At 42.1% G+C, this 17,637-nt stretch overlaps 1 protein-coding gene across 1 annotated transcript in view; it reads left to right on the top strand.

The window, feature by feature from the left end:
- Positions 1 to 852: 852 nt before the first annotated feature.
- Positions 853 to 17,637, top strand: part of LOC145356771 (LHFPL tetraspan subfamily member 5 protein-like) — a 121,787-nt gene continuing 105,002 nt past the window's right edge. The window contains exon 1 of the mRNA XM_080209638.1: positions 853 to 1,302. Coding sequence (XP_080065764.1) covers positions 888 to 1,302 — 415 coding nt within the window. The 5' untranslated portion in view covers positions 853 to 887. The remainder of the gene's footprint in view (positions 1,303 to 17,637) is intronic.

The following is a 17,637-nucleotide window of genomic DNA, read 5'->3' on the forward strand; positions in this document are numbered from 1 at the left end:
AAATGCATAATCATAGTGTGTCGGAACACATTCATTTCCTCCAAAATTATTCTCATTTATATTGTACTGCATATTGCCCCACCCCTTTTATCATGGGCGACAGAATGGTTAGCACTGCTGCCAGGGACCCAGTTTCAATTTCCAGCTTGGGTCACTGTCTGCGTGGAGTGTGCACATTCTCCCTGTGTCTGTGTGAGTTTCCTCCCACAGTCCTGGATTAAGTGCACTGGCCATGCTAAATTGCCTCTTAGTGTACTTGGACAGCCGCTGGACTGTGGCGACTAGGGGATTTTCACACCAAGTCCATTGCCGTGTTAGCCTGAGCCCACTTACGACACTAATAAATAAAACAAAAACGTAAGCTTGGCATCAGTGGGACCCGCCACAAACCACACTTGGACATTACATTTCAGAAAAGAAAGCATTCTTCGGGTTACTCCTTGTCAGGCTCCACCGCTAATGATACTTTCACAAAGGCAGGCTATTGCCTTTTTAATCAGCCAGACTTCCCGAAGTCTGCTTTGGGAGCCACGTCTGTGCGTCAATTTCGCGTCAGCCTCAAAACTCTGTTCAGATGAAGCCGCTGTCCACGGTGCTGAAACTGCCAGTTGTAGAAACCTTCTCTCCCCCTCCCCGCCTCCCCAGCTCCAGGGAACACAACACCGGAGCAGGGCAATTCAGCTGCACCCCGAGGCAAGAACACAGGTCGAGACGGCACCATTGATTTGTGTCTCGTTCAAGCCCAGCTTTTCGTTTCCTTAGCAACATGACTCAAGAAAAAGCCAGCGAGAAAGCATCTTAGGTGACGACTATCCGCATCAAAAGGAGAGAGAGGGAGAGACAGAACAGGGGCAAAGCACTGGTTAAGACCCTTCTCTGTTTTAAGAATGGGGGACAAAATGATCCCGGCCCAAGAGGCTGCCAAAATCTATCACACCAATTATATGAGGAATTCCAGAGCCATAGGTGTCCTCTGGGCTATTTTCACTATTTGTTTTGCTATTATCACTGTGGTCATTTTTATCCAGCCTTATTGGATTGGAGATAGCATCAACACACCCCAGGCTGGCTATTTCGGACTTTTTCATTATTGTATCGGCAACGGACTCACCCGAGAGTTGATCTGCAAGGGAAGTGCCCTGGATTTCGGCTCCATCCCCTCGGGAGCCTTCAAAACTGCCATGTTCTTCGTTGGCATCTCCATGCTTCTGATCATTGGCTGCCTTGTTTGCTTCAGTCTCTTTTTCTTTTGCAACTCCGCCACGGTGTACAAAGTCTGCGCCTGGATGCAACTTGCATCAGGTAAGTTCCAGTACTGCTGCTAACTCTTTCCCCCTCTCCCACCCTCATCCGGACTGCAATTCAATTACTCAATGTTACAAAGTAATGAGCCTCCCTTATTAAAACCAGAGTTCCATTTCTCCGCCTTTCCAGTTTCGCTAAGATCGCCTTTATCGTTAGGAGCTACTCACTGCCTTCCCTCTACCGCTGTTACTTGACTATTTCAGAAGGTGCCCTGTCCAAACGGTCAACTCGTCTAGGATCGCTTCCGCCAATTTTGTTATTTATTTCACAACAACTTTTCATCCTTAATTGTCAGCGTATGTTTACTGAAAGTTTGTTGTATCTCAATGCTGTAAGATCTATGGTAGGAAGTTTCCTTGGCAGTAATGTATAGACATAACACGGTTTGAAAATGTCACCCAAACTCCTAGATCAGTTTACAGGTTTAAAGTCACTGGCTTACGTCAATTATTCCTATTTTAGTCAGCTAGTTCTGTTAAACTGTCAGATTGACATGACCTGGGCAACTGCATTTCTCTAATGTGTTAATAGATAATCCTTCAAACACCAATATTTCTTTTAAGGCCATTACTTCTGTGCCTAATGTAATTACTGACTTTTCTCATTAATGCTCATTCCAATAAAATTGGTATCTAACAGTTAGCACTAACAAATGTTTTGATATTCTAATTACCTTCAAAACTCCACATCACTAATCATAGATTAGAATTCCTACAGTGCAGAAGTTCAGTCCATCAAGTCTGCACTGATCACAATCCCAACCAGGCCCTATTCCCCTAAACTCTCATATTTACCCTGCTAATCCCCCTGACACTAGGGTGAATTTAGCATGGCTAATCAACCTAACCCTCACATCTTTGGACTGTGAGAGGAAGCTGGAGCACCCAGATGAAACCTATGCAGACACAGAGAGAAGGTGCAAACTCCACACAGATGGTGACCTGAGACTGGAATTGAATTTGGGTTGCTGGCGTTGTGAGGCAACAATGCTAACCACTGTACTACTGTGGACTAATGAAAATTTTGCTGGGCAGTTCACTACATTTTGTCTCAACTTTATAGGCTGTCATGTCTGAGGATCAACTTTATTTTTAAAAAAAATCAAAATATACTGTAAACTATAGTTTGTGATCACAAGTTAGGCTTTGGTGGCTTTGTGTCATTCAAAGAAGTCCTACATTGTTTTTCAATCCCATTCTCCCATTACAAGAATACTCATCATTGGAATCATTCTGCAAGATTTCTACGCTCATTGGCACTTGCATCAGATGTAAGTAAATACAAGTACAGATAAAAATAAAGCTATTTCCAGCATACCATAACAGTATTTGAAACAATACTCTTTCTTGTGCACCAATTTTGAGGAGAAACTGCACAGAATGGAAATAAACACAATCCTATTGTAGCTTTTGAATTCACTAAAGCTTTGCCAGAGAAAATATCAGAGCATGACAACTTAGGGACCATTAACTCTGCGGGAATTCCTCTGCTTTTACACATTTGCACATGCTGTGTGCAGGTAAATAAACCTTTGGATAAAACAAATTAAATCAAAAATACAGAAATTCGGGCACGTAGAATTAGAAAAAGGAACCAAATGGACTGCAGTCATATCTGACCTGATATAAAATAATAATTCAAGTCTGGATAAATGGAAGAAAACACACATTCCTTTAACGTTCTTGTCTTAAACTATCAATGCTCATACAAAATTGCATTGTGAATTTGTATTGCTCCATTCTGCAGCCAATGTAATTAATAATCAAAATACATTTTGATTCTACAATTGTGGAGATATTAGACAGAGCAGACACTAAAGGATAAGTCTTGAGACACACAATATTACTGGTAAAATGACTTTGCATGCATGCTGTACCTGATTTCCCAGTCACAGTAATTCATGGATCTGCATTGCCAGAACACAGTGTCTCAATTCTCACAATAAAGTTTTCAGTCCAAGTTTTTATGATATTGAGGGCAATGTTCTGCCCACAAAACTAAGCATTCCTCTTATAAAATGTTTGAAGGATTTTACTGTGTTGATTACAATTCTCACAAGGCATTAACTGAATTTGCTGGGAAGAACTCCATTTCAGCACTAATGTTTAGTTTTTTTCCCCCCATTCCCAATACATTTCTTCCTTATTCTTTCATAAGATTAGCTTTTACACTGTCTCTTTGAAAGATGTGGAATAGGTACCCTGGACATGCTACCATAATCAAGATCAGAAAGTTAACAGCAAGATAACAGCAAAATACTTTGGATGCTGGAATCTGAAACAAAAACAGAAAATGCTGGAAAATCTCAGCAGGTCTGACAGCATCTGTGGGGAGAGAACAGAGCTCTGATGAAGGGTCATCTAGAATTGAAATGTTCACTGAATTCTGTCTCATCAACAGATACTCTCAGATCTATTGAGATTGTGCAGAGTTTTCTGTCTTTGTTTCAGAAAGGTAACTTACATGGAACCAACAAACACATGTGCCTAAGTTATTTCGAATACATCTATTAATATGAGGCTTGTACTTGGACATGTCAAAAGAGCTGCATTTTCACTGCCCCTGCTTCTGAAAACATGTAGCCCAGAGTTGTGTGATCTGTTCACAATGATGTATGCAATAACATCAACGTTAAGATGATTATTCCATAGAACTGAACAACCTTTGTTCAGTTCAACTGTACCCATTGAAGTCAACCCAAAGATATCTGCCACATATAACTGCAACCTGCAGTGTATATGTAAAACATATGACAGCTGCAATAGGTAACCCCATGGAAAGGAAGGTTCAACTCTTCAAGCTTCAAAACCGCCACCAGATAACAGGGACCCTTTGATGCAAAGAATCACATGAGGACTTGTGTGACCAATAAGGCTCTTCATATAAACATCATGACCTTCATGAACAGGAAAGAATTGATTTCTACACACAGTCAGTATCTGACCATGTCATCATGGATTCAGCAACCATCAACTAGGAAGCAACCATGATGTTCTTATTATGGAACAATCAACATTGCTCATATTTTCTGAAGAAGAAGTAACATTGAGTGCATGCCTCAAATAGGGAACAAGGCCACCCTCTGCATCCTTGGCTGCTGACCCATACAATGGAGTAACAACTTACTGTGCCAGCTGTGTATTTGGGCAATTACTGTGTGTGGCCCCTTTAAGAGGATGGTCATATGATTATTCTTAACATCACCAGGGCTGCCACAGGCAGCTGGCAGTTGGGGATTGGAGCCTGTACAGTGCACCTCAAAAATTAATCTCCAGTTGCTTTTAGAAAATCTTGTATGGACCTCCTGAATGAAACCGATCTCTGCAACCCCCACGCCATGTCTGCCAAGCCCCCCAGCCACAGACAACACAATAACTAAGCTGATGATGAGGCAGGATGAAAAAAAAACAGAAACCAGGCAAGAAACCTGGGCAGGATCCACGACAGGGACCAACTCTGCAGCGGCCGGTAAGCAACAAGGCTGAGTGAGTTAAAAAGAAAGTGCAACTTCCTACCGGCAAACAAAGCAAGTAGGTCCCAGTCGGCAGTGTCCAAACACATGGTCAGGGAGGGATGAACAGAAGTTACAGAGCTCACACACAGCAAATGAGGAGAATATAGGACAGCCAGTAATCATCGTAAGGTATTTAAATCAGTGACAATGTGCCACAGCTAACGTCCCAAGAATTTGAAGATTATCTCAAGGGGAATAATAGCCAACATGGTAGCACAGTGGTTAGCACCGCTGCTTCACAGCTCCAGGGACCTGGGTTTGATTCCCAACTTGGGTCACTGTTTGTGTGGAGTTTGCACATTGTCCTCATAGTCTGAGTGGGTTTCCTCCAGATGCTCTGGTTTCCTCCCACAGTCCAAAGATGTGTGGGTTAGGTTGATTGGCAATGCTAAAATTACACCTTAGTGTCCTGAGATGCTTGAATTAGTGGGTAGGATATAGAGGTAGGGCCTGGGTGGGTTTGTGGTCGGTGCAGACTCAATGGGCCGAATGGCCTCTTTCTGCAAATTGCTCCTTAGTTTTCTGAGATGAGTAGGTTAGAGGGATTAGTGGGTAAATGTGTAGGGATATAACAAAAACAAACAAAGAACAACCCAGCACGGGAAACAGGCCCTTCGGCCCAACAAGCCCGCGCCGCCGCATCACCCTACACCTATTCTACCCTGCGTATCTACAAATAGAACCCCTGACTTAGCCAGATTCAGGGGAGAATAGTGTCAATTTGGTAAAACCAATCAGCCTAAGAGCATATCTTTGGGGTGTGGGAGGAAACCGGAGCGCCCGGAGGAAACCCACGCATCCACAGGGAGAATGCACAAACTCCCACAGACACAGGCCCAAATCCATGTATCTGCACAGCTAGCAGTGCTAGTCACCGAGCTGTTGCGGCGCCCGTCTACCGGTCCAGGATCAAGCACACACACTGACACGAAGTACTAGGCCACTCCCGGAACCTCCAAGAGCAGCCCACGCACGACCCACCGTGTGCATGCCCCTCGTTTGACAACGAGGTGGACCTCCACTTGCGGAATAAAAAGACAAAAACGTTAATCACAAGCCTGCCTTTCCGGTGTCTCCCGAGGTTCTAACCCTTATTTAATAACCCCTACCATAACCCTCCATCCTCGTTTCACTCATGTGCCTATCTAACTGAACCTTAAACGAGTCCAACGTTCCCGCCTCCACCACCCTACTCGGTAGCGCATTCCATACCCCCACAACTCTCTGCGTAAAGAACCTTCCTCTCATATCCAAATTATACCTCTCCCCCCTCACCCTTAAATCATGTCCTCTTGTATTTGTAACCAATCTAGGGAGGAGTCTCTCACTATTGACTCTGTCTATTCCCTTCAGTATCTTATATACCTCTATCATGTCCCCCCTCAATCTCCGTCTTTCCAAGGAGAACAGTCCCAGTTTCTCCAACCTTTCCTCGTGACCCAGCCCCTCCATGCCAGGCAACATCCTGGTAAACCTCCTCTGCACCCTTTCCAGAGACTCCACGTCCTCCCGGTAGTAAGGTGACCAGAACTGGACGCAGTACTCCAAATGCGGTCTAACCAACGTTCTGTACAACTGAAGCATTAGACGGCAGCTTTTAAACTCTATACCCCTTCCTATAAAGGCTAGCATTCCATAAGCCTTCCTGACAACATTCTCCACTTGTGTCGCAACCTTCATGGATTTGTGAACCTGCACTCCCAGGTCCCTCTGTGTTTCTATACTCCTAATTTGTCTACCTTTAATCACATAGCTCCTCTCTACATTATTCCTTCCAAAATGCATCACCTCGCATTTGTCAGGATTAAATTCCATCTGCCACCTATCTGCCCAATGCACCAACCTATCTATATCTTGTTGTATCACCTCACAATCCACTTCGGTACCCGCCAACCCTGCCATCTTGGTGTCATCAGCAAATTTGCTGATCACACCACCTACGCTCTCTTCCAAGTCATTTATGTAGACTACAAAGAGGAGAGGTCCCAGTACTGAGCCCTGCGGCACACCACTGGTCACTGGCCTCCAGCCGGACAAAGTCCCCTCCACAACTACCCTCTGTCTCCTATTACCCAGCCAGTTCTCAATCCACCTAGCTACCTGACCTCGTATCCCATGCGCCTTAACCTTTTCTACCAGCCTACCATGAGGGACTTTGTCAAACGCCTTACTGAAATCCATATAGATGACATCAATGGCTCTCCCCTCGTCAACCGTTTTTGTCACCTCCTCAAAGAATTCCACCAGATTCGTAAGGCAAGACCTCCCTCTAACAAAGCCATGTTGCGTATCCCCAATCAGACCGCAACGCTCCAAATGCTCATACATCCTACCCCTAAGTACTTTTTCCATTAATTTCCCTACCACCGATGTCAAACTCACCGGCCTATAATTTCCAGGGTTATCCCTACTACCTTTTTTGAACAGCGGTACCACATTTGCTACCCTCCAGTCTTCTGGGACCTCACCTGTGCCCAAAGAAGAGACAAAGATTTGGGGGTAGGACCTGGGTGGAATTGTAGTCAGTGCACACTCGATGGGCCAGATGACCTTTTTCTGCACTATAGGTTTCTATGATTCTATGAAATCAAATCAGCACCCTATCACCCAGCTACTAATGGGTTAGCTGAACAATCTGTGCAATTCCTGAAACGTGCAGTGAAAGCTTCTCAAGACCAAGACTTGTTAACCCAACGTCTCGATAGCTTTTTGGCATTTTACAGGATTGCTACACATGTGACTACACAGAGTTCACCCACATTACGAATCATGAAGAGAAAGTTGCGAACGACATTTGATCTGTTAATACCCTAAGAGATATTGGTAATAGTAGAGTGAAACCAACAGTTGCAAGTAGCCAGGAGACAAACGAGTGCTAAATGATGCTAGTTTCACAAAGGGGAGTGAGTGTTGTCACATAGCTATACTACCCAGGAAAAGTGGATATCTGCAATTGTCTTGGCTCAAACTGGCCCCAGATCAAACATGGTCCAAACTGAGGATGAACTGGTTTGGAGATACCATGCTGGCCAGTTTCTGCTGCCACAGTGGCTTGCCCAAACCACCTCAAGACAAATCGCCTTCCCTAGTTCTTGACATTGGACCTACTACTACTGGAACAGCAGACAAGCCCGAAAAGACTGGTGATCTTATTAGTGCTACCAATGCCCCTATTGGGACGATACCATGACCTCTCCAAAGGAAGAAATATCTAGCAACATGCCCGAGCGATGGATACAACCAGTGAGGTCGTCAGCCTCCTGACGGCTTCTCCTATTGATCTGTTGCATTTAGCCCAGTTGCATAACCTAATGTGTGCCCAAATTGGTGATGCCATGTCCATATACCTCCGTGATTGATCAGGGAGTGGGGGTGGGACCTTAGAAGTAAAGGGGGAGGAATGTTGTGTATTCAGAGAATTACTGTGCGTAGAATATCCCCTTTACGAGGACAGTCACATGATCACTCCACAACTCCACAGATTGCTGGCAGTTGGGGATTGCAACCTGTACAATGTACATCCAAAATAAACCTCTGGCTTTAATCTCTTGAATGGAACTGATCTCTGCACCCTTTCCATTCCACCAGAAACCTCCCCCCCACCGCCCCCCAGCCTGCCCCTCCCTGCCCGCAGACCCCCCTCCTCCCCCCCCCCCCCAACCAACAACTCCCTCACAACCACACTCCCAAGCACTGACAACACAACAGTGGTACCTCAGCATCTGTTTCTTTTCTGTTCTTTGGCCAGCCCCTGAAACATTAGCCAAACCATACCTCATAGCTAGGGCGCAAACAAACAGAATTGCAGAAAGCTAAAAGTGCACTCAATGCTTAAGATGGTGCCTCACAAAGACTGTCAAAGTTTCAACATTCAAGTGGTTGCAGACTTGATAAGCCCCTTGGGAAATGTGTGGAGAGAATGACTCACCCTCTACAAGGTGAGCTCCTACAAGCACCAAAGTTGTTCCTCACTTACCAACAGAGGAGGTGAGCTGGGTGACTTCAATGATTTGATAGGTAACTTCTGGACTTTGCAGCACGTAAGCATATTTTTACAGGAGGATGACCAACAACCCTAAACAGGACCAGCTCATTTGATGCATTGTCTGTAGCAAAAGCACCAAATATTCCCTCTTGAAGCAATTAGTGCTGCTTTCACTGAGCATTGTAAACGATTATTAGAATTTTCTTAAATGATTAGCTGTTGCTTTTTAAGCACTGTTCTTAATAGAATTTGCACTGTTCTTAATAGGGTTTGCACTGTTCAATTAAGTGTATCACTAGTCACATCTACTGGGTGAACTGCATTCTTTTCAAAATATGGCATGAGGTTTATATTGCAAATTTCAACACATCACCCACCTCGTTATATGTTACCATCCCGCAGGCTTGTACAGACCAGATTTTGCCAAGGTCCTTGTATCTTTTTGTATTCTTCCTTGTTAAATATATATCTAAATCCACTTTACACAATAGTCTAGTCTCTGCCCCCGAGCAGACTCATGAAGTTGCAGGCTGTCATTGACAAGTCGCTGGGTTCACATAAACTTCATTCTAAGGTCTTAAAAGAGACGGCTGATAACATAGTAGATGCATTCGTGTTAGTTTTCCAAAACTCCCTAGATTCTGGAAAGGTTCCATCAGACTGCAAAGTAGCAAGAAGGGAAATGACCAGAAAACAGAAAACTATAGGCCAGTTAGCATTGTGTCTGCTAGGGAGAAAGTATTAGAATTAATCATCAAAGAGGTTATAGCTGGACACTTAGTAAAACACAAGGTAATTAGAAAAAATCAGCTGGTTTTGTGAAAAGGAAATTTTGTTTGACCAATTTATTGGAGTTCTTTGAATCAGTAATGTGCTCTAGGTAAAGGGAAGCCTGTAAATGGACTGTATTTGGATTTCCAAAAGGCATCTGATAAGGCGCCACATCAAAAGTAATTGTAAGAGCTAAAAGCTCATGGTGTGGGGGTATCATATTGGAGATATAAAGATTGGCTGGCTGACATAAAACAGAGTGTGCATGAGTTGGACTTGGTCTGATTTTCAGGATGAGACAATTAGAGTCCTTTAAGGGTCTATGTTGCAATCTCAGCTTCATATCAATGATTTAGATGAGGGGAGGCAAGGCATGGTGGCTAAATTTGCAGATGACACTAATTAAGACTTAAGTTGAGTTTGTTTATTAGTGTCACAAGTAGGCTTACATTAACACTGCAATGATGTTACTGTGAAAATCCCCGAGTCACCACACTCTGACACCTGTTTGGTATCGGCCTCTTGAGAAGAAGACAAAAGATTTGCAGTCAGACATAGAGAGATTGAATGACTGGACAAGCATCTGGAATGTGGAGTATAATGTGGGAAGTTGTTTACTTTGGCAGGAAGAATAAAAAAAAGTATTGCTTAAACAGAGAAGACTACAAAATTCTGAGAAGCAGAGGGATCTAGGTGTTTGATTGCATGAGTCACAAAAGCTAGTTATGCAGGTATAGCATGTACGAATAAATGATAATGGAACACTATTCCTTTATTATCAGAGGACTCGAATATAAATGTGGAATGTTATGCTTAAGTTACGCAGAGCATTTGTGCGACCACATTTCAAATATTGTGCACAATTTTGGTTTCCTTATTTAAGGAAGAACGTAAATGCATTCAAGATGGTTCAGAAGAGTTTACAAGATTGATACCTGGAATGAGAGGATTGTCTTATGAAGTGAGGATGGACAGGCTAGGCTTGTTTCCACTGTAGTTTTGAAGAATAGAGGGTGACTGGATTGACGTATACAAAATCCTGAATGGTCTTGATAAGGTAGTTATGGAAAGAACATTTCCTCTTATGGGTAACAGAAATAACATATACATTTTCTAAAATTAGGGTTCATCCATTTACGATAGACTTGAGGAGAAAGTTTTTCTCTCAGAAGGTTGTGCAAATTTGGAACTATCTGCCTCAGGAGGCAGTGGAAGTGAGGTCATTGGATATTTTTAAGCAGAGGTAGATGGATTCATGGTGGATGAAGAAATTAAAGATTATAGGGCTAGCTGGGAATGTGGAACTCGAAACACAACCAGGTCAACCATGATCTTATTGAATAGAGGAGCAGGCTTGGGACCAAATGGCCTACTTCCGTTCCTACTTTGTATGTTTGTAATAGTCCCAGGAGGTATAACATTCTGTTCTAATAATCCTCTGTATCCTTGATATCACAGTCAAAGTCCAATTGTTATTGATTCTTCAATCAGTGGTGGTTATCTGCTAAACGAATGCTGCATGTGCAAGAGCTCCAAAGAAAATGTCTGATTTGATTAAATAGAGAAAGGAAACTAAATATTTTGCCTTGTTACGTTAATGTTGTTAAACACAGTTATTTGATACAATTGGTTTTAGTCATATTATTATGACAATCAGATGCACCTTATCATATCTCTATATAATTACAGTCAAAATAGCATTCTATAGTCACTACTTTCCCCAATCAGCAATAATGTTTCGTCAAGCAAGAAGGGTCACATGGATGAGGTATGTAATAGCAATAACCATTTTTAACAAAATCTGCAGGTGACAAAGACAATTGTTTGTTATATTTAGCAATAATAATGGATGAACGATTTGTTGGACAACTTGGCTCATTCGATACAATTCCAGACAAGTATCCTTTTCACTGCAATAGTGTGTAACATTTCTTTAAAACTCATCACATTGGAACAGCATCACCAATTTGAACAACACGGCACTGGCAAAAGAACTTCAATATGAATAAATGTCAGGTAGTACGTATCAGTTACAAGTGTAAGGCAGCCACACAATCGTTGAGAAATAAGTATCTGAAGGGGTAATGAAACAAAAATTTGAGGATTCACAAATGTCTAAAAGTAACAAGGCGGGTTAATCAGGCCATAAGATGAAGGAAACATAGAACTTGGGTTCATTTCTAGATAGATACAACTGAAAAGCAGAGATGTTGCGTGCAATTTTACACCAGCATTTGCCATTAGTGTTAATGGCAACATGGGCACAAAACCTTGCAAGAATCAGGAAACAAGATTCTAGCCAGTGAGATCTCGTGTTCTGATTTTTCTTGTACCTCGCCAGTGATGGGATCCTCGTTTCAATACACTTTAATAAATTCTAATATGATTCATGGGCTTCCCCACCATATGGACAAGATGGGCTGAATGGCTTCGTTCTGTGCTGTAACTTTTCTGTGGTTCAATAATCTCTTTTAAGAAGTGCACCTTAAGTGCTGTAAGCTACAGGGCTATGGGCCAGGTGCAGGAAGGTGGGATTAGAAAGGGCACCTGGCTGTCTTCTGGTTGGCATGAACAAGATGGAATGAATGGCATCCTTCTGTGCTGTAACTTTTCTATGGTTCTTTAAACTCTTTCTAAGGTTTGATTGTTCAATGGTTCTATGCTCCCCCCACTTTTAGAAATCCCCCCTCACCAACATGACACAAGTATTTAAAAATGTGAAACAGTCAAAGGGAACTCATTGGGGGGTGGGGTGGGTTGCAGATGTGAGTGGAGCCACTGGGTGGGGGGAGAGGAGCATTCCCGGGTAGTGCCCTGGCACTGCCTGCGCCAGCATTACAGCGGCAGAGATGCCTGCAGCATTTTTCTACTCTTAATCCTGCCTTATCTGGCAAGCAAAGCCGGCTGTGCATCCTGGAAGCTGCATGCTGCTTTTCTTACTAAAACCAACACTTAGGCAAAAATTTCTGATATTTACTCTGTTATGTTAAGCTTGTGCAGAATCTACATAGAATACACCTGAAGTACTAAAATCAATTCTGGTTACATATTATTATAAAAAGCACATAGAAGCATTGGACAAGATGAATTAAAGATTTACTAGAACGATACCAGAACTGGGAGGTTATATGTATCAGGAAAGATTGAATACACAGGGACTCTTTTCTCGAGAGAAGCAAAGATAGGTATCTTTAAAATTAGAGAATTTTGATAGGGTAGATGTTAAGATGTTTCTATTTGCAAATGAGATCAGAACCAGGGTTCATAAATATGACGTTCATCAATAAATTCAAAAGGGGTTCAGGAGAAACCTTTTTACCAAGAGAATGGTTAGAACACGAAATCCACTACAGTACTTTAGTAACTTGGCTCCACCAGTTAAGAACAAATTATAGATGTTTATTAATTAACAACAACTATTTATAGGGTGATGCAAATTCACTGCTTCCAGACGTGACTCTAGGATCTAACTGATAGGACAAGCCCAGGCTCAGTGAAGCTCCAACTCAGTTCTCGATTGGTCAGCCTACGTTATGTGACCCTTTCAGAAGATCATCCCCATTAAGGGGCTAGACATCATTGTACTATGGGTAGCATAGAGGCTTTGATAAGTAAGCGAGGGAGAAAGGAACAGAAGGAATTTTTTGATTCATGGGATTTGGGCATCACTGGTTCAGCCATTTAGGAGGATATTTAAGAGTCAACCGCATTGTTGTGTAGATCTGGAGTCACATGTAGACCAGACCGATGTGGATGGCAGATTTCTTTCCATAAAAGGACATTAATGAATGGGATTTTACGACAATTGACAATGGTTTCATGCCATCACTGGACTTTTTAATTCCGGATTTTTATGAAGTGTAAATTTCACCATCTGCTGTGGTGGAATTCAAACCTGGATCCCCAGAGCATTACGCTGGTCTCTGGATTACTAGTCCAGTGACAATACCACTATTCCAATGCTTCCCTAGTGTGTGACATGGTGATGTGCTTAAATGGAAGGGGATAGGAGGAATCTCCACTTACAGTTTACTGTGCATGGATTTCGCCTTGCGTGCGGCCACCAACCAAAAAGGTAAGTAAAAGCTTTTTGACAAAGTGTTTTGTGAAACCAGAAGGAACAGGTCCAAAGATGTGTGGGTTAGATTGATTGGCCAAGCTAAATCACCCCTTAGTGCCCTAGATGTGTAGGTTGGTGGGATTAGCAGCTAAATGTATGGGGTTACGGAGATCAGGCCTGGGTGGGATTGTTGTCGGTGCAGGCTCAATGGGCCGAATGGCCCCTTTCTGCACTATAGGGTTTCTATGATTCTATATGGAGTGCTCTATAGTCCCATCGTATTGTCCCTCTCTCCAGCAATCCCCTCCCGGCATTTATCTATTCATGGGACCAGTGGTCCAGATTTGAATTTGGCATAAACCTCTGCCCCATAGAAACAAACATAAGATGTCACTCAAATTGGCTTTTGCTTACTTTTTAATTTCATGAGCTTCTTCAATGCATTATATATTTGGGAATGTAAATTCTAAATAAATTAACATTTCCTCAAATTTACACCACAGTAGAAATCATATTGATTTATCAAAAGATTTGGACAAAGATTAGCATTCGCTCCTTTTAACCTAATGCCAACAAGAATAATGCAATTCTTTTCCTGAAACTAAACAGTGGAGTGTTGCAAATTGGACAGTAACTTTTGGATATTCACATTTAACTACCTTCTCCTCATTTGTAGGTGATGTGCCCTTTACCAATAAATAATGACGTGAGCCATCAGCTGTGCTGTTATTACAATAGCAAGTTCTGGCTTAATGTTCTACTGAAATTACCCTTTTGTATCTGTTCTGCTGCTCTAACAAGGTGGTTACCCAGGAGTCTGGGAGGTGAAGGGTTGAACTTTTCTGGACTGCACCTGAGATGGCCATGTTGGATGAGTTTGAAGACAGTTGGTGCTTGAAGACCAAGCTGCAGATTGTTATGTTTCAGCATCAGCTGAGCTGATCTGGGCTAGCCTGCTGTGTGGAACCTATTAAATGGAACTGGGTCAAAGGCTGGGTAATAAAAAGAATAGCTTAAGCCTCTCCTGTGGATCCAGTTTCACTGTCAGCAGGCTGCATACACTGCACATGAGACCAAAGTGGAGAGTGCTCTAATATTCTGGAAGGCATTCATGCCCTGCCTTATTCTTTCCTTCATCAATTGAAACACTGAGAAGATGTTAAACCTCAGAGTCACAACGATAGCAATCTGATTTTTCAGCAAAGCTGCTGGAATCTCTGGCAATGGCTCTTTCATTCTGAGCCCCATTGCATTATTCACAAAGCTGGTTGCTTGTTACATGGTGTGGTCTGAATACCATTCTTCTGACAAGTTACTTACTGGGTTGTTCCATTCTCTTGCCCATGCTGCCGCACATTAGTTCACGGTGAACCTCCTGGTCCAAACTCCTCCTGCCTATCCTGTGAAGGAGGCAGTGCCATTCTCTGAGCTCATGCTTATCAAAGCACGATCAAGTGAGACTGATTCAGCATTTGGATGCTCTACATTTTCTTCACATGGGAATAAAGACAGGGACCAAGATTTGTATTTAACGTCAGAGAGAAGAAGAGATGAATGGATGACTGCTGAAAGGAGTTACTCTTTGTTTTAGATAATTGACTAAAGTTCCAATGAGTGTGTAAAATAGCCAAGAACACTGAAGGACTCATTCTTCAGCAGGTCACTTGCCTGTACCCAGATGCAACCTATATCCAAGATCTAGATGATGTACTCCTTGTTTGGGAAAGAAACCATCCTGTTGTCACCTTTTTAGCGCTAGCACTCACAAACTTGATCCTGCAGCAAAGAAGAAAATGAATGCTGGTTTTAACTGGGTGAGGTGTGCACATCAAGGTAGAAGAGCAATGCTGGAGTGAAGGGTGGTAGGGCTGTGATGAGATGAGGATGGTAATAGTGGGCATGTACAAGATGCAGAGTGTAGCATTAGAAGCAGAATGAGGTCGGATGAAGTATCAAAGCAGTGAATGGAGGAGAATGCCTGTGATTAGGAGAGGAAAGGACTATGAAAGCTGGGGCTTCAGATGGTACAGAGTGATGTGGAAAGTGATGAGACATGAGATAGGAACATTATCCTACCAAAACCGTTAGGTCACGAACTTTTTCCCTGCATTGCAATCATGTCCTAGGAGTGTCGCTCCTAATGCAAATACACTTTGCTACCTCTGTGCATACTTCTTCAGAGTGGTGCACCCTTTATTGTCACCTGATGGGGAGAGGATCTCTCTCTTCTGTGGACTTTCTCCACCAAGACTTCCAATACTGTATCTTAGGTCACTTCATAGAGCTTCTCTTTAGCCTACTATTTTCAGAAGTTGCCTTTTGGATTCCTGCCAAAGTGCACCTTTGCTATGAGAACAGCAGATAAATAGCATCACAGATACCAAATATTCTTGCTGCTCTTTTTGGAGACCTAGCAATCATAAGCACTAGCGGCACTGAAGACTGAATTGTTTAAAGATAATGAGACACAAGTGTGTCTCCTGTGGTTAGTGCATGGTGTCTATCCAAAGACATGATGCATGTCCAGATAAATTATTTCCATCAAGGAACTATCGCCAATAAGGACATTTTTTTGTATCACATTGAAATGAGCTATCATTTTTATATAATCATGTATCAAAATCTGTTCAAAAATCTTGGGCCAGATTCTCCAAACTCAGTTGCGGCTAGAATTCTCCAGTCCCACTGCAGTGAACGGGAGATATGTCTGAGCGCCAAATTCTCTGTTCTCGCTAGCAGCAGTAATGATGGGGCATGAATGGCTGGAGAATTCTGGCCCTTATCTTCCATTGCCTCAAACAGTTTAAGAAACATACATGTTTTCTATTTGTACATTCTGTCACTACTCTTTATGTATTTCACTTATTTTTGGCGGACAGAAAAGTAACAACCTTTTGTCCAAGTTCATAGACCATTTCTGAAAGGTTAGTATTCAGTTACCATTCTGCAGCATATAGCATTTGCATATTGAGTGTGGTCCGATTTTTCTAACCACAGTCCCTTCACAAAACCACTCTAAATGTAAATGGTAGATGTTATAGTTATGCTTTCCAGTAATGACTCCTCAGCTTCAATATCAGATTTTTTGCCAGTTTTAGACTATGTTGTATCAACTTGATTCCTTGGTGGGTAAATCCAGAATTGGCTAGTTAAAATTTAATTTTGTGAAAATAACTTCTATCCATTTTTGAAGATATTTGAGGATTTCAGGAATATCTCTTTGAAATAAGATGATACCAATTTTCAACGCTTTTCAGTGTCAGCTTAGCTCTTACACACAAGTTGGCAAGCTATGGGTTCAAGCACCATTCCATGGTTTGAGTGCATAATCTGGGCTTACTTTTCAATACAGTACTGAACTATCAGGAGGGCTGTCTTTTAGATGAAGCCTCATCTATTACCAATGGATGTAAAAGATTCTCTGGCACTATTTGAAGAAGAGCGAAGGCTTCTCTCAGTGTCCTGGTCAACAATCAACACTAACTAAATAAATTAACTGGGGATTAATCTTACTACTGCTTGTGAAACTTGCATTTTGAAAGCTGGTTGCCATCCCTGCTAATATAACAACATTAGTTACACTTAAAAACAAGTTCATTGACTTTGAAATGCTTGCAGTTATCCTAAAAAATGTGAAAGATGCAAATTCTTCATCCAAACAGTATGAAAAATTCAAAAGAGCTTAAATACTTTATACAATATAAAGATCCATTAGGAATAATGGTCACTTTCTAAAGAAAGAATGCAGATTTTTAAGTGATTATCACAGATTATCTTTTTTTTCACACATCTCAGAATAAGCACATTTTTAAATGACTCGTTAGTTTTATGTATTTCTTCATTATTTTATTGGCTATTGAACTTTGGTGAGGTGAATTGGATAGTACTCTTGAACGATTGAGCAGTTTATTCAGAAGGATTTCCAAAACAAAACCTTGTTGTATCTAGTAAAAGAAATCAGTTCCTAGTTCAGTGTCCTTAGACAGCCAGCATTGCCTTTAG

Source organism: Carcharhinus amblyrhynchos, chromosome 22, assembly GCF_965287045.1.
Source record: "Carcharhinus amblyrhynchos chromosome 22, sCarAmb.v2.hapA, whole genome shotgun sequence".
NCBI classification, from domain to species: Eukaryota; Metazoa; Chordata; class Chondrichthyes; order Carcharhiniformes; family Carcharhinidae; genus Carcharhinus; species Carcharhinus amblyrhynchos.